Consider the following 20,901-nt stretch of genomic DNA (forward strand, 5'->3'; position numbering starts at 1 on the left):
CCATTAGTCTCATCAAATACAACGTCGCTAGAGACTTCAACCAAACCCGATGATTTGTTGAAGACTCTATACGCCTTTGTATTTGAGTCATAACCTAACAAAAACCCTTCTACAACTTTGGGAGCAAATTTGGAATTCCTACCCTTCTTCACTAGAATGTAGCATTTACTCCCAAAAACTCGAAAATACAAAACATTGGGTTTGTTACCGGTTAGTAGCTCATACGACGTCTTCTTGAGGAGGCGATGAAGGTAGACCCTGTTGATGGCGTGGCAAGCCGTGTTCACGGCTTCCGACCAAAAGCACTCGGGGGTCTTGAACTCTCCAAGCATCGTCCTCGCCATATCGATTAGCGTCCTGTTCTTCCTCTCTACCACACCATTTTGTTGTGGTGTGTAGGGAGCGGAGAATTCGTGCTTGATCCCTTCCTCCTCAAGATACTCTTCTACTTGTAGGTTCTTGAACTCGGACCCGTTGTCGCTCCTTATCTTCTTCACCTTGAGCTCAAACTCATTTTGAGCTCTCCTTAGGAAACGCTTGAGGGTCCCTTGGGTTTCAGACTTATCCTGCAAAAAGAACACCCAAGTGAAGCGGGAAAAGTCATCAACAATAACTAGACCATACTTACTTCCTCTTATGCTTAGATAGGCGACGGGTCCGAATAGGTCCATATGTAGCAGCTCCAGAGGTCTTGACGTGGTCATCACATTCTTGCTGTGATGCGCTCCACCCATTTGTTTACCTGCTTGACAAGCTGCACAAGGTCTATCTTTTTCGAAATGCACGTTAGTCAAACCTATCACGTGTTCTCCCTTTAGAAGCTTGTGAAGGTTTTTCATCCCCACATGTGCTAAGCGACGATGCCACAGCCAGCCCATGCTAGTCTTAGCAAATAAGCATGCATCTAGACCGGCCTCCTCTTTTGCAAAATCAACTAAATAAAGTTTATCGTCTAATACACCCTTAAAAGCTAGTGAACCATCACATCTTCTAAAGACAGACACATCTACATTTGTGAACAAACAATTATATCCCATATTGCATAATTGACTAACAGATAGCAAATTATATCCAAGAGACTCAACTAAAAACACATTAGATATAGAGTGCTCGGATGAAATAGCAATTTTACCTAACCCTTTTACCTTGCCTTGATTCCCATCACCGAATATTATTGAATCTTGGGAATCCTTGTTTTTGACGTAGGAGGTGAACATCTTCTTCTCCCCCGTCATATGGTTTGTGCATCCGTTGTCTATAATCCAGCTTGAACCCCCGGATGCATAAACCTGCAAGGCAAATTTAGGCTTGGGTCTTAGGTACCCAACTCTTGTTGGGTCCTACAAGGTTAGTACAAATATCCTTAGGGACCCAAATGCAAGTTTTGTCTCCCTTGCATTTTGCCCCTAATTTTATAGCAACTATCTTCCTATCCTTTCTACAAATAGCAAAGGAAGCATTTAAAGCATGATATATTGTAGAAGGTCCATTCATAACTTTCCTAGGAACATGAACAATATTCTTTCTAGGCACATGATGAATATTTTTCCTAGGCATATCTCTACCATGCATATAGGAAGAACTAGAAGCAAACATGGCATGAGAGTCAAAAGCATCATTAGCATTACAACTCCTATAGGACTGTCTCCTATCATGGTACATAAAAGCATGGTTCTTTTTAGCACTACTAGCCATAGGGGCCTTCCCTTTCTCCTTGGCGGAGATAGGAGCCTTATGGCTTGTTAAGTTCTTGGCTTCCCTCTTGAAGCCAAGTCCATCCTTAATTGAGGGCTGTCTACCAATCGTGTAGGCATCCCTTGCAAATTTTAGCTTATCAAATTCACTTTTGCTAGTCTTAAGTTGGGCATTAAGACTTGCCAATTCATCATTTAATTTGGAAATTGAAACTAGGTGTTCACTACAAGAATCAATGTCAAAATCTTTACACCTAGAGCAAGTTGCAAAAATTTCTACACAAGATGTTGATTTACTAGCTATTTCTAACTTAGCTTTCAAATCATCATTTATACTCCTTAAGCTAGAAATTGAATCATGACATGTAGACAACTCACAAGAAAGTATTTCATTTCTCTTAATTTCTGAAGCAAGAGAATTTTGCGCGCTAACAAATTTATCATGCTCTTCATATAAAAGGTCCTCTTGCTTTTCTAATAATCTATTCTTATCATTCAAAGCATCAATCAATTCATTTATTTTATCTATCTTAGATCTATCTAAGCCCTTGAATAAACATGAATAGTCTATTTCATCATCATCACTAGACTCATCCTCACTAGAAGAAGCATATGTAGAGTTTCGAGTACTTACTTTCTTCTCCCTATCCATGAGGCATGTGTGATGCTCGTTGGGGAAGAGAGCTGACTTGTTGAAGGCGGTGGCGGCGAGTCCTTCATTGTCGGAGTCGGAAGAGGAGCAATTCGAATCCCACTCCTTGCCAAGATGTGCCTCGCCCTTTGCCTTCTTATAGTTCTTCTTCTTCTCCCTCTTGTTCCCTTGATCCTGATCACTATCATTGTCGGGACAGTTAGCAATAAAATGACCAAGCTTACCACATTTGAAGCATGAGCGCTTCCCCTTTGTCTTGGTCTTGCTTGGCTGTCCCTTGCGACCCTTAAGCGCCGTCTTGAAGCGCTTGATGATGAGGACCATCTCTTCATCATTGAGCCCGGCCGCCTCAACTTGCGCCACCTTGCTAGGTAGCGCCTCCTTGCTCCTTGTTGCCTTGAGAGCAATGGGTTGAGGCTCATGGACTAGACCGTTCAACGCGTTGTCCACGTACCTCGCCTCCTTGATCATCATTCGCCCGCTTACGAATTTTCCAAGGACCTCTTCGGGCGACATCTTGGTGTACCTAGGATTTTCATGAAAATTGTTCACCAAATGTAGATCAAGTACAGTAAAGGACCTTAGCATTAGGCGGACGACGTCGTGATCCGTCCATCGAGTGCTTCCGTAGCTCCTTATTTTGTTAATAAGGGTCTTAAGCCGGTTGTATGTTTGGGTTGGCTCTTCGCCCCTTATCATCGCGAATCTCCCAAGCTCGCCCTCCACCAACTCCATCTTGGTGAGTAAGGTGACGTCGTTCCCCTCATGAGAGATCTTGAGGGTGTCCCAGATCTGCTTGGCATTGTCCAAGCCGCTCACCTTATGGTACTCGTCCCTGCACAAAGCGGCTAACAACACAGTAGTAGCTTATGCATTTCTATGAATCTGTTCATTGATAAACATAGGACTATCCGAGCTATCAAACTTCATTCCACTTTCCACAATCTCCCATATGCTTGGATGGAGAGAGAACAGGTGACTACGCATTTTGTGGCTCCAAAATCCGTAGTCCTCTCCATCAAAGTGAGGAGGTTTGCCAAGTGGAATGGAGAGCAAATGAGCATTTGTACTTTGCGGAATACGAGAGTAGTCAAACGAAAAGTTCAAATTAACCGGTTTCCTTCTCTCGTAGTCGTTGTCGTCGTTGTCCTTTTGGGAAGAAGTGGACTCGTCGCTGTCGTCGTAGTAGACGATCTCCTTGATGCGCCTTGTCTTCTTCTTCTTCCCATCCTTGCGTTTGTGGCCCGAGCCTGAGTCGGTAGGCTTGTCATCCTTGGGCTCGTTGACGAATGACTCCTTCTCCTTGTCATTGATCACAATACCCTTGCCCTTAGGATCCATCTCTTCAGGCGGTTAGTCCCTTTCTTGAAGAGAACGGCTCCGATACCAATTGAGAGCACCTAGAGGGGGGGGGGGTGAATAGGTGATCCTGTAAAACTTAAACTTAAAGCCACAAAAACTTGGTTAACGTTAGCACAACAATTGCCAAGTGGCTAGAGAGGAGTCTCAACAAAACACAATAACCACAAGAGATCAATCACAGAGATGGCACAGTGGTTTATCCCGTGGTTCGGCCAAGACCAACGCTTGCCTACTCCACGTTGTGGCGTCCCAACAGACGAGGGTTGCAATCAACCCCTCTCAAGCGGTCCAAAGACCAACTTGAATACCACGGTGTTTTGCTTGCTTTACTATATCTCGTTTGCGAGGAATCTCCACACTTTGGAGCCTCTCGCCCTTACACTTGAAGTTCACAAAGAAGCACGGAGTAAGGGAGGGATGAGCAACACACTCAAGACTCAAAATCAGAGCAACGACACACACACAAGTCGCAACAAGAGCTCGCAACACAACCCAATGAGTTCACAACTCAAATAGAGCTCTAGATGCTATCACGAAGAACCAAATGCGTGGAATCGAAGTCTCGGTGCTTAGGATTGCTTTGAGTATGCTTGGTGTACTCCTCCTTGCGCCTAGGGGTCCCTTTTATAGCCCCAAGGCAGCTAGGAGCCGTTGAGAGCATTCTAGGAAGGCTGATCTTGCCTTCTGTCGCCTGGCGCACCGGACAGTCCGGTGCACCACCGGACACTGTCCGGTGCGGATTTCTTTCCTTAATTGGCGAAGCCGACCGTTGGCAGCCTGAGAGCCGTTGGCGCACCGGACACTGTCCGGTGCACACCGGACAGTCCGGTGCCCCCTTCTAGCCGTTGGCTCGGCCACGTGTCCCGCGCAGATCGTGCGGCCGACCGTTGGCCCGGCCGACCATTGGCTCACCGGACAGTCCGGTGAATTATAGCCGTACGTCGCCGATGAATTCCCGAGAGCAGCCAGTTCGCCCGAGCCAGCCTGGCGCACCGGACACTGTCCGGTGCACCACCGGACAGTCCGGTGCACCCAGACTGAGCAGAGTCTTGGCTGCTCGAGCCAAGACATTTCCAATAGGTCTTTTCCTGTTTCTAACACTTAGACACAATACATTAGTCCATAAAACAATGTACTAAGTCTAGAAACATACCTTTTGACATGATTTGCACTTTGTCCACCCCTTTGCATAGATTAACACAAAAGCACTTGTGTTGGCACCCAATCACCAAAATACTTAGAAATGGTCCAAGGGCACATTTCCCTTTCACTATCGGAAGCCCATCGGCCGATGAGCAACAACTATACGAAGACTTGATGAGTCAAATGAGGGAGGATGCACGTCGCCAAACCGCAAAGGCTGAGGAAGAGGCGACAGAGAAATTCTTATGATACTTTGGGAACAAGATGACTTTTGAGATTTATTGTTTTTCAAAGATTGTTGGCAGTACATATGCGTTTGGTTCATCAACCTCCGCCAAAAGGCAGGGGCATATGTTGAGCCCTGAAATGGGCAGGCTGATGGTTTCGCGGTGGCGGCGCGGACGGTCCGCGCGTGCACATAATCAATTAGGGTTCCAGATTTCTAGCAGGATTTGTTAGTAAAACCTATGGGATTATCTCGGGAACCGACTTGTAACAGGTCCAAACCTCCTCCTTTTATATAGTTGAAGGGTTACGGCCGATTAAATCTCCCACAATCGATCCAATCAACTATACTTATAATTTTTACCTTATGTATTAGGAGTAGCTCTAGTTTAGCCTCCCTCTACCTCGAATCTTCACCTCTTTTCGACGCTACGTCGACTAGAGGCATCTTGGGTGGCCTGCTGACGCCAAGACACGATATAAGATCTTTCCTCCCCGACAGGGTCTCTCCTAGGAGACGAGATTTAGGTCTGCTGCGAAAAAGAGGACGCTCTGCGCTATCGTGGACCGTTCGAACCCAGACGCGGACCCAGGACCGCGCCCGAAAAATTAGTGGCCCTGTAAAAAAACTAAAATAAGGCCTACCTTTATATAGAATACTATAATTCTTAATACTAATATTGTAATGATTGTTTAAACAACATTATGATACTTTCGTATTGTAATAAGATAATGAATACATCACGAAACAACTGGTAATTCATAATCTTACAGTATCCAGTAGCCAACAACGCACAACAGGAAACTGGGAATTGGGAGGAGCAGCCGAGCAGGGCGCAACAGGGAATTGGGAACGACGGAACTTGAGAGAGACTCATGCGGTCACGCGCCTAGAAACCTAGCAACGTTTGCAGCAGCTAGCCGATAAATTTGTACTAGGGATTTTTTTGGGGCTCCACAGTTTCATGGGCCCTGTACAGCCGAACCGCACGCACATGCTCTAGCCTGGGCTGCGCGGACCGTCCGGACGTACACAGATGAGCCACTCCTGTGTCTAGATCGTGAACCGTCCAGCCCTATGTCGTGGACCGTTCACACCTCCACAATCCACAGGTGGTTCGTAGTGTTTGACATTCAGATCGACAACAACAAGTTCTAAATTGGGAGCACGTTATCGAAACAAACCTTGCCATCTCGAGCGGCCAACATAAATGAACCGTAGGACGTTCCAGAAACAAATATATTTACAAAGATGTACGGAAATTAGAGACCGTTGGCAACGAGGAATTTGGCAAAATGGGTCGCTCTATCTTGCCGCTCTTTATAATACACCGCTTCGAGCCAGGGTCGTCAAAAAGGATCGCTTGAGTCTGCGCGCTGGCCAAAAGAGGTCAGTGTTGTTTTTGGCGTACCTAGCAGGTGGGTCTGCGTTGCAATCTGCCTATTTTGCCCTTACGGCCGCTCATAGCTCCGTCTTGTCCCTCCGTTTCCCTTCCTTCATCTCTGGACGACGCTTTGCTGTCGACGCGGGAGCCGCCGAGCCCTCATCCCAGGCGTCGTCGCCGCCGCCGTCGCTCGCGGACGCGTGCCTGCCGTCCGCCTTCCCGTTCCTCAGCGACGACAGCTTCTTCCCGTAGCTCGACCTCGGCGGCGTTGCGCTTGCACCCCCGGCCTTCTCCTCCTCGTGGCAGTCGGTGGTGGTCCCGGACTTGTACGACGGGCTCGCGCCGTGGGACGACGGAGCAACGGCGGGCGTGTGGGGCGACATCGGTGGCCTTGACCTCAGCTGGACACTGCCGGGGAACTGAGTGCCAGCCGCCGTCGCCGTCTTGAGGGGCTCCGGTTTTAGCAGTGCGGCCTCGTCAGGTTCAGTTCAGTTCAGTTCCTAGGAATGTAAACCAGCTCACAATTCTCCTATATATGTCGCCTCCACTAGTTTCTTCTCGTCTTTACTGCGAATGAAATGGTGGGGCTGCTAGTTAGATCAGTGAATCTTGATCTGTAGCTGGAGCCAGAGTGTAAGATCTGTGCAGTGATTTATCGTGACAATAAAATTAAGTTTGTGTCAAACCGTTTAGTCGCTAGACAATAAAATTAACTTTGCTAGCTCAAGCAAAACACCATGGCCACATAAGAATGGTTTCTATCCAACAGTCATCTTGTGTCTGATTTTCTTTTTCTTTTCCCTCTCTCTCACCAGTCATGCCACTAACACACCCATCAGATGTCAGAGCGTCGTCCAGCGATGAAGAAAGGGAAATGGAGGAAGAAGACGGCGTTGTGAGCGGCCATAAGGGCAAAACCGGTAGATTGCAACGCGGGCCCACCTGTCAGGTACACCAAAAGCAACACTGACCTTTTTTTGTCAGCGCGCAGACTTAAGCGACCCTTTTGACGACCCTAACTCGAAACGGTGTATTATGAAGAGCGGCAAGATAAAACGACCCATTTTGCCAAATTCTTCCTTGGAACTTGGAACACAACAGATCGGTAAGCAAACAGTTCTAAAAACAGCAGCAATGCGTGAGCAGGGCAGGCTACTTGCGGCGGAGAAGAGGAGATTGCCCCAGGCATCATGGACGAGTGAGTTCCCGAGAAGCAGGAAGGCCAGGATTGGAGAGCATAGGTAGGTCGCACGGGCGAACGGGGAACCGCCGCCGGTCACAGAGGCAGCGGCGTCGGAGAACACGAGGTAGTCGACGTCGAGGTGGGCATCCTGGCATCCCCGAACACGCGCTGGAAGGCGGATACGAAGGCGCACTTTGGCCCTCCGATTCTAAACGAACGGCTTCGATGGTCCGATCTGAGAGACCGGCAGCAACTCCTGACCCCACATGTCATAACCCCACAAGACTGTTAATTTTGCGTCAGCTACTCAGCTCCCCCACCCCCGCGGGAGAGGAGATAATTGCCATTATGGACGAAGAGAGGAGGGGATTCGACGAAATGGAGGCGTTGGCGTTGGCTTCTCTGTTCTGGAGACGCAGGCGACAGCCAAACTCCAAAACGGAAAGGAGACAGCGCTTGAAGCTGCGTTAACAGGTATTAGTTTCCTCTCTCCGTTTACCGTTCGCCTGCGCAGACGCCGTCTGGCGCACTCGTCTCTACACCGTCTCTTCTTGCGGCTGCTCTCGGGGTCGACCTGCTGTCGGGAGCACGTGCAGGAAAGGGACCTTGGCCATGGCCGTGGCAGAGAGCTTCGAGTTGGGGTCAGACGCGCGCAGGACACGGCCATGGACGGAGCAAGGAGCCGAGCGCGGTGCTGGAGATTCGACTGGCGAATAGAGGAAGGAGAAGCCCGGCGAGGTTGGGGAAAAGACAGGACGCCGGCAAGGAGAACCAAGGAGCCAAGGAGGGAGCTGGGCTCGGCTGGCACAGAGAGGAAGATGCGATGGCCAGGGGACTCAGATGCTGCGGCCAGCAGGGAGGCGCAGAGCCGAACCAGGGGCGAGCTCAAGGGAGCAGGCACGGTGGCCGGAGATCTAGGGCACCGCGAGCTGCACGACAGGGGAATTCTGAGCTGGGAGCGCGGCAACCATGGCTGGAGCAGGCGCGGCGCTGGGCGTTGGAGACCAGAGAGGAGAGCTGAGGGGCGCAGCTAGAGAAGCTAGGAAGGAGCTGGGCGAGCGGCGAGCCAGGGAGAAGCTGGGAGCCACGACGCTGTGGAGAAGAAGGAGCAGAGCGCGCTGGAGAGATGAAGACCAGGGCGCGGCAGGGAAGAAGGAAGAAGGATCGCGCGTGAAGTTAAAGGAACCAGGGCGCTCTGCTCCTTCTTCTCCACAGCGAGAGTTCGGGTGTGCCAGAGTGATGGCGAGGAGAAGAGACGGTGTACAGACGAGTGCGCCAGACGGTGTCTGCGTAGGCGAACGGTAAACAGAGAGAGGAAACTAATACCTGTTAACGCAGTTCCAAGCGCTGTCTCCTTTCCGTTTTAGAGTTTGGCTATCGCCTGCGTCTCCAGAACAGAGAAGCCAACGCCAACGCCTCCATTTCGTCGAATCCCCTCCTCTCTTCGTCCATAATGGCAATTATCTCGCGGGAGAGAGAGACGGGAGGAAGCGGATTCCATCCACACCGTCGTGCACCACTTTTCCCCGCACCCACCACGCGGCGCCGCCCGAGCACGACCATGGCGTCGCCGTCCATCCCCGCCGCTCTCCGCCACCCGCACCTCCCCGCCGATGGAGGACTTCTTTTCCACTCGTCCGGCGACCCAACCGCGCGCTCCTCGCTCTCGTTCAGGCAAAACTTTCTTTCTCAGAGACTGTTCTTTCCCTGTTGCCACATCTATTTTCTGGCACCGCACCGTGAAACATTTTGGTGTGTTGGTCGATCCAGCCGTGGTTAATTTTGGTTGATTTTCAGCTGCCCGTGTACTAGAAACGATTGTTGCTGTTGTATCAAATGCAACATGTAGTTTCAATTTGGAAAAATAAACTGCCTGACCAACTATTTGCTCCTCTTGCTTAACAGTATCAGAAGGGTCCGTGTCCTGGAAATAGGTAGATGGATTTGTATCTGTCCGAAATTAAACAATCCAGTGGATGAATCATTAAATAGCATCGTAGCCTGGCCGATTGCTTGCACTAAAAGAATCGAATGCTTTATCCTTTAACCTCTTTGTATCAATGATTATCTTGATGAGCACCATGTGTTTTGGTGAATTATTTGTCCTCTATGTAGTTCTGTAAAGTGATGTTGCAGTGATAATTCTTTGCATCTCTTCTTGTTTAAGCAGGATAGGAGACATGACAATGAGAAGGTGTCAGACAGGTCCTGGTCCTGTTTTGGCTGCAAGGAGTCCTGGTTTGGGCAACGTTGACAATCTCCATGAGGTGTTCACTTGCAATTTCGTTGATACTTTTTCAGTATTTTGTTGAAATGCCATATAATGAAATTTGACTTTACCCGTGGGCATGTGCTCTAGAGTTCAAGCTTATCTAGGAGCTGGGATTTGAACAGACAGATTGATGATGACCGTGATGTACTCATAGAATGTAGAGATGTCCATAAGTCATTTGGAGAGAAACAAGTATTAAGAGGTGTTAGTTTCAAGGTCAGCTTTTCTCTTTCCACTTTCATTGGTATATATGTTTTTTGTGACTAGAATCGGAACCAGTGATTGGCATTAGCAGCAATAAAATGGCATGAATCATGTAATTCTCAATCCCCAATTGCACAGGATTTGTAATTTGAATTTTATTTAGTTCTATTCTTTTACTCACCAGTCACCACATTGTAGTCACTACGCATTCTGTTCACTGTTATATTTTGATGTTTTCATGACTCAGTAGGTTTGGTTTGTTGTAGTTATGATTCAAAATAATGTTATACTTTTGTGTAGATTAGACATGGTGAAGCAGTTGGGATAATTGGACCTTCAGGGACGGGAAAATCAACTATATTGAAGGTTATGGCTGGGCTGCTTGCTCCGGACAAGGTTGTCCATCTTCTTAGTTTGCCCATGTTACAACAGTGCATCATTCATTTAATCATTTTCATTACAACTTGGTAAACTGGAAGTTTAATGTGCTCTTTTTCCTTTATCTGTCTCTGCAATAACAAGCAGGGTGATGTAATCATTTGTGGAAAGAAAAGGCATGGTTTAGTTAGCGATGAGGATATAGAGGGTCTCCGCATTGGTTTGGTACATATTCTTTGTGCTTTGTTGCATCTGTACTAAGAAATGGCATGATTTCCTTGTAGCTTCTTGTGCCTGAGCATTCTGATGTGGTGTTGTGATACAGGTCTTTCAAAGTGCTGCACTTTTTGATTCTCTCACAGTTCGTGAAAATGTTGGATTCCTTTTGTAAGGGAACATGCCTGCCAGAAGGTCATTTTTCAGTAATTGCTTCTGTTCAGCTTTCATCTTTGATACATCCATCCTTTGCTTTAGATATGAAAATTCAAGCTTACCCGAGGACCGCATTGGTAAATTGGTGACAGAAACTTTGGCTGCAGTAGGACTAAAGGTAAGTCAAGCTTCCATATTCGTTTAGGTAGAGCACTTCTCACCATAAGCTTAGCATTCAATTGTTAAAGTATCTGTGTTTTTTTGTCACAATGAGTACTTTGCATGATGGTAAACTTTTCCGATAAATTGCCAACTGTTATCTACAGATGCTATATAATACTCTCGCTGCTCCAAATTTTAAGTTGATCTGAGTTTTCTAGGTATATAGCTTGCTATGTACCTAAGGCATATGTTACGTCTAGAGACATAGTAAAAGCTATTTATCTTGAGACACTTACAATTTGGAATGGAGGGAGAAGTAGACTAATAGCAGGCAGTGCGATCCTACATGCAAACGATGACAAGATGACCTCTATATTGGTCAAGAACAAAATAAAAAGGGACTTGTTGGTTGTTGCAAAATGCCTTTAGATTTGTCGAAACGAGAATTGCACTGATTCTAAAACAAACCAGCAGTAGAAGAGCTGGTCTGCTGCAATCCATGAGTTACTATTATATCTTTTGAATTTAGAACTGTTCTATCATGGAGGATCATAAATTCATAATCAATCTTGTTCAATTGGGCACGAGCAATATTTTGGCATTTCTTGTAGTACTATTGAGTAAAACATGGTTTTTATTTGTGTGTGTAGGGTGTTGAAGATCGTATGCCATCCGAGTTGTCTGGTGGAATGAAAAAGCGTGTTGCTCTAGCACGTTCGATAATATTTGATGATACAAAGGATGTAGTGGAGCCAGAGGTATTGATGATGAGCTAAGAAGGCGTTTTCCTCTTTTTATTATCGGATATATACTCTGAACTGGAAAGGCTGTTTCTGTCCATAAGCAGACGCTCCTTACATTTCTTCCTCTGGTAGGTCCTTTTATATGATGAACCTACAGCTGGGCTCGACCCGATTGCATCAACTGTCGTGGAAGACCTTATACGTTCTGTGCATATGACTGGACGGGATGCCCTTGGCAAGCCAGGAAAAATAGCTTCCTATGTTGTTGTGACCCATCAGCATAGCACAATAAGAAGAGCTGTTGATAGGTAAAGAACAAATGCTACACTTTTCACTCCATGACCTCAGTTGTCTATTGCTGGGTTGGTATCTGATATTTGCTTTTCAGGTTGCTATTTCTTCATGAGGGGAAGGTTGTTTGGGAAGGAATGACACATGAGTTCACAACATCAGCTAATCCAATTGTTCAACAGGTTACACACCACAGTTTCTGTTGTTTTTTCAAGTATGCTGGGAGATTAGTTTTATCCGACCAGTTTTATCATCTGGTGTTATCTTCTGGATTGCAGTTTGCATCTGGTAGTTTGGATGGACCCATAAAATATTTTTGAAGACCCAACCCAGTAGTGAATGAAGCATAGGTGTTTTGTTACACCCTCTTAAAGATCATCCCAACAAAATCTAGAGCATCAAGAATCCAACAATATCTGGAGCATCAAGAATCCGAAATGGGGGGTCTATGGCAGTTGGGAGAAGGAAACACATTTGGTTTGTCATTGTTTCATTGAGTTTAACAGGCATCTGCAGCAGTATCATTCGGTCACGTCACCTTCTATGCGCATAATTGTGGTACCAGCTTGTCAAATAAGCATTAGTTTCTATACACCATTCTTTGAGGGAAACTGTGCGAGCGATCCAAGATAAACTACATCATTCGTCAGGAAAACTGAGCTATCATGCCAAAAACAAAAAAAAATACTAAACACCCTTCTTTTAGTCATTTATAAACGAGACTGATGTAAATGTTTACTGTAACTGTTGCTTATGGTATAGCAGCGTCGATTCCTCAGTATTCTCAGATAATTTTATTTATACGTTTGTCTGAACTGAAGATGGTAGCATTAGTGCACACTCTATTTGCGCGCACTGGTTGATTTGACATTGACAAGTCTCTTTAGTTACCTGCTGATTTTTGTAGAACTTCTAGTTTGGAAATTCAAATCCCTTCTAGTTTAGAAATTCAAATCCCTTGAAGATTTAAGGGGATTAAGGCAGAAATTAGTTCATTTCCATCTCAATTCCTTTAGTCCCCATTTGGATAATTGAAATTGAATTTTGTTCTAATAATCATAATCTAGGCATAGATCAATTAAGCCTGAAAATACATAAAATTATTTTAAAATCAATTTCCATCTCTCCACTATAAATTTGAGATAGATTTATATTTGAACTTTGAAAAATGGTAAAATGTCAAATTATAAGCTAAATGGTCTACTTTATCAAGTAAATTTGAATTCCTCCAAGATAAAGAGATTTAAACAGCCTTTTGAAGATTTAAGTTTCTAAATTAACCCTTAATAAAATTTGGCTAAAACGTGTTAACCTGCTTGGGTTTGGAATGCCACCACTAGAATGAAATGCGTGAGCAGGTCGGAAATGTCACCACTAGAATGAAATGTCACCGCGAGGAACATGCATGGCGTCAACGGGGTATACATACAAACTCAACTCATGGCTGGTTTGGTGTACATAGAATTAGAGGTGATCCATAGAGAGTAATCATCTCTGTATTCAAATTTGAATAGGGAGGAGATTCCTCTCACATGGATCACCTCTAATTTCCTGTCCACCAAATGAGCCCTCAAGGGTGCAAAAAATCAGGTACCCTCAAACAAAATGTGCAACACTTTTGGACGAGTGTTTGCGGGTGTTAGTCACAGAAATGAATGGAGAAAGAGCGACAAAACAACCAAATCTGGAGCTTTATTTCACAGAAATCAAGACTTAGGGCCCGTTTGGCAAAGCTCCAGCTCCTGCTTCTTTAGCTCTAGATCCTGATCCTCGTAAGGAGCTGATCCTCCTGATTCTCTTAGAAAATCAGAATCATTTTAAAACCGTTTGGCAAGTAAACTGATTCTTGTCTTCTGAGAGTTGGTGGTCTGTGGCGATTGTTTGTTTTACTCTTTGCAGTTCAACTCTATTACAAACCAATAAGTAGGATGCATATACGGGAAAAAAATATGAAACAATAACATATAAAATATTCCCATCATAGTAGTGCATAAAATGGTCTCAAATGTTTAAACCATAAATTGGCTCATTATGTTTTTGTCTAATGGCAATTGCGGGTAATTTCGATCAAACTTTAAGGGGAGGTCCATATTTGGTTGGTTGGGGAGCTGTTTTAAGGGAGGGTGGAGCAGGTTTTTTTTTAGATCCCACCTTTTTCACAAAAACGACTCCCGATCTTTCGGCTCCACACGAGAATCAGTTTAAAAAAATACCCGTTTGGCACGGCTCCTCCAAATCCTCGCTTAGAATCAGGAGCTGGAGCTGTGCCAAACGGGCCCTTAGCCTAGCTCGATCCTGGTTCAGTTTCATTTCTGTCATAGTTTCTAAACTGTTGGTCCCAACAATTGCCGGCTGCAATTGCTCCTTGGCCAAACAAAAACTTGCAGCAGGTATAAACAGTTAACCAGTGTGTAACAGCGTCGGAGACCGAGGTTTCAAGGAGTTAGAGGGCAGTACAGTACAAGTAAGCTCATGCTTTTGTTCTGCTAGAATGACGTGCCTTTATGAACCAGCAATACAATTTTAACGGTTTTGTGGTTTACACTTGCATATGTCAGTGTAAGTAGATTATACAAAATTTTCTCAAAGGGCTATAATAAATAAAGATATTGTTCTGATTATACTTCAAATTACAGCTGGCGAACACATGCAATGTCAAGCACACAACAGGAGAACAGAACACATCTTAGATGAAACAGAAGATATTATGCTTATTAGGTGCAACAAATACCTTAGTGCCACGCCATATATATTCATTAAGTGGCACATGCATCATGTGATTGAGTGCAACAAAGCCGACGATGGTGTAATCTTATACGCTTGATTCTATCCACAGCCTCTACACAAGTTCTAGTGAATGGCATTCCTGGTAGAACTATTGATCACCTTCGTGGCCTCCGGCAAGGCGATCCCCTCTCTCCTTTGCTTTTTATTCTAGTCATGGATGTGCTCAATTCCCTGATTCAAATGACTTCCAGGAATAACCTGATATCCTGTCATGTTCTATTGGGAGTTTTCCTTGTGCTATATTGGAATCCCCCTGACCATCCATAAACCCTCTAGGGCTGATCTAGCACCGCTGATTGATAAGGTTGCAAATAAGTTATCAGGTTGGAAGGCCTCTGTTAAGCAAGGCTGGAAGGTTGGTTCTTGTCAAATCTGTAATTTCAGCAACTCCCATTCATCTGATGCTTGCCTTAGATTTGCCCAAATGGTTCTTTAAGGCCATTGATAACAGGAGAAAGGGTTTCCTCTGGAAAGAACATGAACAAACCAATGTGGCGATTGCTTGGTATCTTGGGATAAGGTGCAAAGAGCATCCATGTTTGGTGGTCTTGGGGTTCATGATATGGAAAGAATGAGCTGGGCTTTGTGCATCCGCTGGTTATGGTCCCTGAAAGTGGACCCCCCTCAAACCATGGTATGGACTTCCTATCCATATCCCAAAACAAGCCCAAGCTTTATTTGGTATGGCTGTCACAGTATCTATTGGTAATGGGGATTCTTCCAAACAATGTTTTCAAGTCGGACGACTTACTGGTCGTTCTGGCTGACCAACTTGGGTGATTAATCACGATTATTAATCAAACGACTTGGTGATTAATCATGATTGGTCGAAACCAACTTGGACGATTAATCATGACTTATCGCAATTAATTGGACGACTTGAAAACATTGCTTCCAAATTTTGAAAAGACAGGTGCTTGCAGGGGACGAATGTGGCTGATTTAGCCCCAAACCTTATTCATGCACCCCAAGAGAATAATCAAAAGGCGTACAATAAGTCAGACATTATTTAACAGAAACTGGGTGTCCGATATCAAGGGGGGCCTAACAGTTCAAGTGTTGGTGGAATATCTCAGAGTTTAGGAACTTATGGAGGGTATTGTGTTGTATCCGGATATCCCTGATAATTTTTATTGGAAGCTCTCTCCTTCTGGACAATATTGCCCATGTTTGTTTCAGCTTTTTTGCTGATTGTGGCCGATAGAAGCTGCTGCAAACTGCCAAACACCCAGTCTTTCAGCCACCCTTCTATGAGAATCGTTTTGGTGAAAATCGTCCAAATCAACGTGAACACAGAATTGGCCGAGTCGTCGCAATAGAAGTAATCCGTCACTTCTTAGATCCTAAAACCTATGGACTTCATATTCCTCCGCATGTAATCCCCACGATACTCAGATTTTCCTCACAACTAGATTCTTAGAAAAGCTCATCAGACTAACACTGAACCAAACAAGCCCATTCTAGTTAATCAGCCTACAGTTCGATATTTATCGGATCCATTAGATTCTCATCCTGGAAGCGGATTTGGAAAATTTGGGCTCCTGCAAGTTGCAAGTTCTTCATTTGGTTGGCTCTTAACAAGTCCACATCAGCCTGCTTGCCCACTCTGTGATCAACAGATAGAATCTATCAATCATGTGCTTGTCTCTTGTGTGTTTGCAAGAGAGATCTGGAGTATTGTGCTTCATAAAGTCATCCCGGGTGTCACATCGACCACCACCGAGAGTCGCTTTATAAGGTGTTTGGTTTGAGAAATGAGCTAGTCCATCATCTTCTCACTCCTCACTTTTTTGTTTGGTTTGTGGAATGGATTGAGTTGATCCATCATCACCTCATTCCTTATAGTTATTTAGTTAGTACTAATGTGAGGAATGAGGTCATCCCACCAAATTTGAGGAATGAATACATGATGCACCACCACATTTTGGATGGAGTGATTCCTCAAACCAAACACCCCCTTAACTCTTGGTGGTGCCGAGTTTCTGCAACCTTGTCTAAGGAAGAGAAGAGGTTTAACTCTTTTAATGGTGTTACTAGCATGGGAAATTTGAAAACATAGGAATGCTTGCGTTTTCCAGGGTATAAGGCCTGCTGTACAAAGTATTGTGTTGTCTATATTGGCTGAAGGACAACTTTGGTGCCTGGCTAGGGCTTCTATCCTCCAGGATCTAGTCCATAAGGCTGCGCCTCTTAGGTCGTTTCTAGGGGCAATATTGGTTGTAATTACACCCCTCCCCCTGAGGCCCTGAGGGTGTATAATTTTTTCAGTGGACCTCTTTTTTCTTCTTAATGAAATAACGCACAATTCTCCTGCGTGGTTCAAAAAAATGCAGCACTAGATATAACCAAAAAGGCACAAGACACAACTTAAACAGAGTGAAGAGAAGCACCGATTTTTCGAGAATTAGGTCTATTGCGACTCACTAATGCACCTAAACGTAGCAGAACCACACCCTATTGAAGAAAGGGGAGCTTGGCATCTAGGTGCATCCTACAGAAACAGAAGTCACTTAAGCACAACAGTACATCAAGAAAGCAGGACATGACGAAAAGATTGGAGACCGATATATTGAGCAACGCAACATTTCCATTTGCATACAGTAACTAACAAGGGGCTTAACAAACGTTTGTCTCGTTGTGGAACATGATCCTTGTCGAAACCAACCAAAATCTTCTAACACAGTGAGCGGGCTACAGAAAATGTGATCAAAACCAGTTATTCATTACACAGCCCTCTTGTCATTCACCCGTATCTCCTTTCTGTCTTGCTCTACGGATCAACCGAAGGAGAGATGAAATCACTGGACGCAACTCAATGACAAGGTGTCTAACCGGAGAGGAGAGAGCCCTCATGTCTGGCGGCGAAGTCGCTTCCGGAGCTTGCGGAGCTTGTGCTTGTTCATCTTACGCTTGCGCTTCTTCTTCACGCTGTCCGCCCACACCTCCGCCGCCCCTGGGCCGGCCTCGTCCCTTGCACCCCCAATCGGATCTAGGCACGGGTGTGCCTGGAGGCCCGGGTGGAAGGAGAAGAGCGCGTCGCGGAGAATCCCGGATGGCGTTTGGGCCGGCGTCGAGGTCGGGAGTGCAAGAGCCGGGGCTGGTGCTGGGGCTAGGGTGGGGCCTTGCTGCAGATGTGGCGCGAGGCGGGATAGGAGCGTGTTAAAGGGCAGCGGCGGCGGGTCACGGAGGCGGAGGAACAGCCGGCGGAGCGGCGCTGCGGCTGAGCCGGCGGCGGCCATGGGAGACGTGGGAGGAGCGGAGGGTTTCCTTGGGAATGGAAGCTGGCTGGGCTGGGCTGATGCTTGTTACATTATTGTGTTGATGGTCTGCTTGATTCGTCGGGTCCAGTCGAATCGGGGCTTGTGGTGCGTCTGGTCTCTGGCCCAACTTGCTGCGGTTCGATATTTTAATTTCTGTTTTTTCTTACAACTATGAAATTTCAGGTGTATTTGAACGATTTTGACATTAATTGAATCCAAATGAGAAAAACGAATACCATTCACATGGTAGCAAGTTATTATTATCACAATATGCACCATCCAAGTGTACGTTTATCATCACAATCTATGCTTCCAAAGACTAACACGTTCACATGCATGACTTGAAAGACTGTAAGACGGTATCCAGCAACGTCCTCTAAATTTCATCCTCTAAAGAAATATTCTCTGTCGTTTACAACATTCTCTAAAAGATTCAGTCTTCTATATCTTCTGCACCTTCAGCAACGTCCTTTAAATTTGGTCCTCTATATCTTCTATATCTAAAGTAATAACCGATTGTATAAACTAGTTTCTTTATTCTCCATTTCGCATAGAAACAAAATTTTAATTCTATTTTTCATGAAAAACAAACGTAATTAACATTGTTCACTATGACAGTTTTGTGAACTTATATTAATTATGAAAACAAATATCTACAATTTTTGTGAACGTATACTAGAAATTAAAGTTCGTATTTTTTTATCACATCACATATATTTCCTCAAACACCTGTCGAGCTCTCCCATTCATTTAAATAAATATTTTTTCACCCTCATCACACGCTACACCAAGCAGCAGCAGATCTGCAGTCTCCTCGCTGCCATGTTCGCGCCGCCTCCTCGTAGCAGCTCTCTAGTGTCCTCGTCGCTGCCCCCCGTGCTCCCAACCCCGGCAACAACCTCCCGTTCGTTCGAGTCTGTGGGCACGACAAACTTCACTGCCGACGGGGACATGGCTCACCGACGGGATCGAGTATCCGGGCACCGTCCACGGCTCGCCGATGGGGACCGGGCTCGCCCCGGCTGTGCGCTAGCTTGGGGTCCTCGGTCGTCGGACGTCGACGGCCTCCCCTGCGAGAACGAGGGAAATCTCCGAGCGGACGCGCGAAGGAGCCGACACAGGAGATAGCGGACGCTCGTACAACCTCTACAAATGGCGGACGAACCTCACCCTCTATATTTTAGAGGAGCATTTACCGTCTATTGCTGGATGGATGCAGAAGCTCACGAACCTGTAAATATAGAGTACCGGACCTTATACAGGTCCTTGTTGGAGACAGCCTAATAGCTGAAACAACTCTTGAATGAAAAGCAAGGCACACTACCAATAAAGATTTTTTGGAAGGCGTGCCTCATAATTAACAAAGGAGAGCATAAATAGGTGCTATGGAGGAGTTGCCCGAAAAAAAGCATATCTCTTTAATAATTAACCCGTCTGTATTAATAATTTAACAGAGAGAGGTGTCTTACTACCCAAAACATGTTTTAACTATAAGGGTAATTTTTTTAGATGTGGCTTAATAGAAAAAGCCATCTTCAAAAATGGTTTTCGAAACCAGCTGCACCTAGATATCCATTTTAAAGACGGCTAATATTTCCAGTCATATATAAAAATATCCTTATTTTTAGAGACGAAGGGGTAGATCTGCCTCAAAATATTGACTTGCAAAGACATCCGAGTCTAGAGCCACATCTCCGTAAATCAATTTTTTAGAGACAACTAGATTTAAAGCCATCTATATATAGAAATAAGTTATCTAAACATAGTTGCAGTAAGTTTTTTCAGACGGTCGCACCTGGTTTTAAAGACAAAATTGAGTCTACTATACATGTAGATCAAGAATCATATACATAGTGACGTCATACAGAGGATTATATAGAAGTACAATACTTTATCAGTAGTGAAAGAGTATTATTACATAACCATAAATGTTTAGTACAATCCACCAATAGACCATCCTACAACCGACTGGTTGATCGCATGTCTAGAATCCATCCTAATCCTGGAACTCTTGGGTTCAAGACACATGTACTCCTCCATCTGAGTAAAAGATACATAGGGTGGGGGTGGAAAAAGGTAAGGGCGAGTACTTTCACACTTAACAAGTATCCGATTATTTGGTAGGTAGGTTGGCTATATAGTGGACTTGGCTCAAGCGATTGCTTTTAGTTGGTGAAATTTTATTTTTACTTGCAAAGCATTTTAATCCCTTTCTGATAGAACATTTATCATGTAAATATCATTACAGCCCAATAACTTTATGTTTATTGCATCCCACAATGAAGCATTTATCAAGTCTAATGGTGAATCATTACAGTAAAATTTGGAAATCGTTGATTGCATCCCACAATAAACCATTCACCAAGTCTCATGGTAAACCTTTTGAAAACCATCGCGAGTATCAACCCATCGATATTTTGCCTTTGTAAACACTAATCCATGAGAGCCCAAGATCGCTCTTAACCATGAGCATGACTGATTAACCAGTTTTACACTCTATAGATGTTGTACAACTTTACCCACAAGTTTTGTTACCCGACTACCAGGGTTTGCAAGACCCATACACCTCTTCTAAGGAGGTGAGACAGGGTTCACTATGATACCTTTACAAAAGATCCCCTATGCATTTAGTTTTATGACAAAATATTTGGAGGCAGTTTCTCATAATATCTCTCCACACACTACCTCACACGTAGGCCTTCTAGGGACATCAACCCCACCACCTAGTCAACTATAGGTGTTGGTCACTTCATTTTAATCCCCTAAAGGTATCAAAAATCAAGGCAAC

General features: G+C 45.0%; 2 protein-coding genes across 4 annotated transcripts; one reads left to right on the forward strand and one right to left on the reverse strand.

The window, feature by feature from the left end:
* The first annotated feature begins 9,110 nt into the window (after positions 1 to 9,110).
* Positions 9,111 to 12,881, forward strand: LOC100280328 (uncharacterized). 3 transcript variants are annotated; one of them, NR_158545.1, is made up of 11 exons: positions 9,111 to 9,318; positions 9,815 to 9,911; positions 10,004 to 10,132; positions 10,426 to 10,516; positions 10,646 to 10,723; positions 10,824 to 10,885; positions 10,973 to 11,048; positions 11,683 to 11,790; positions 11,908 to 12,083; positions 12,164 to 12,248; positions 12,345 to 12,879. NR_158545.1 is itself a non-coding variant. In NM_001361040.1 (11 exons), exons 1-11 carry the CDS (start codon positions 9,206 to 9,208, stop codon positions 12,384 to 12,386), a joined length of 1,062 nt encoding a protein of 353 aa, NP_001347969.1. In that variant the 5' UTR covers positions 9,165 to 9,205; the 3' UTR covers positions 12,387 to 12,879. The 3 variants fall into 3 exon arrangements, 2 of the variants coding, with proteins under 2 accessions (NP_001347969.1, XP_008651374.1); NM_001361040.1 differs by having other exon boundaries at positions 9,165 to 9,318; positions 10,421 to 10,516; XM_008653152.4 differs by lacking the exon at positions 9,111 to 9,318 and adding an exon at positions 9,355 to 9,578 and having other exon boundaries at positions 10,421 to 10,516; positions 12,345 to 12,881.
* A 4,515-nt stretch (positions 12,882 to 17,396) lies between these two features.
* LOC100276344 (uncharacterized) lies at positions 17,397 to 18,176 on the reverse strand. Its single transcript, NM_001150154.1, has one exon. The coding sequence runs from the start codon at positions 18,090 to 18,092 to the stop codon at positions 17,703 to 17,705; it is 390 nt and encodes a 129-aa protein (NP_001143626.1). The 5' UTR covers positions 18,093 to 18,176; the 3' UTR covers positions 17,397 to 17,702.
* Positions 18,177 to 20,901: the final 2,725 nt, after the last annotated feature.

The sequence above is a fragment of the Zea mays genome, chromosome 7 (assembly GCF_902167145.1).
Source record: "Zea mays cultivar B73 chromosome 7, Zm-B73-REFERENCE-NAM-5.0, whole genome shotgun sequence".
Classification (NCBI taxonomy): domain Eukaryota; kingdom Viridiplantae; phylum Streptophyta; class Magnoliopsida; order Poales; family Poaceae; genus Zea; species Zea mays.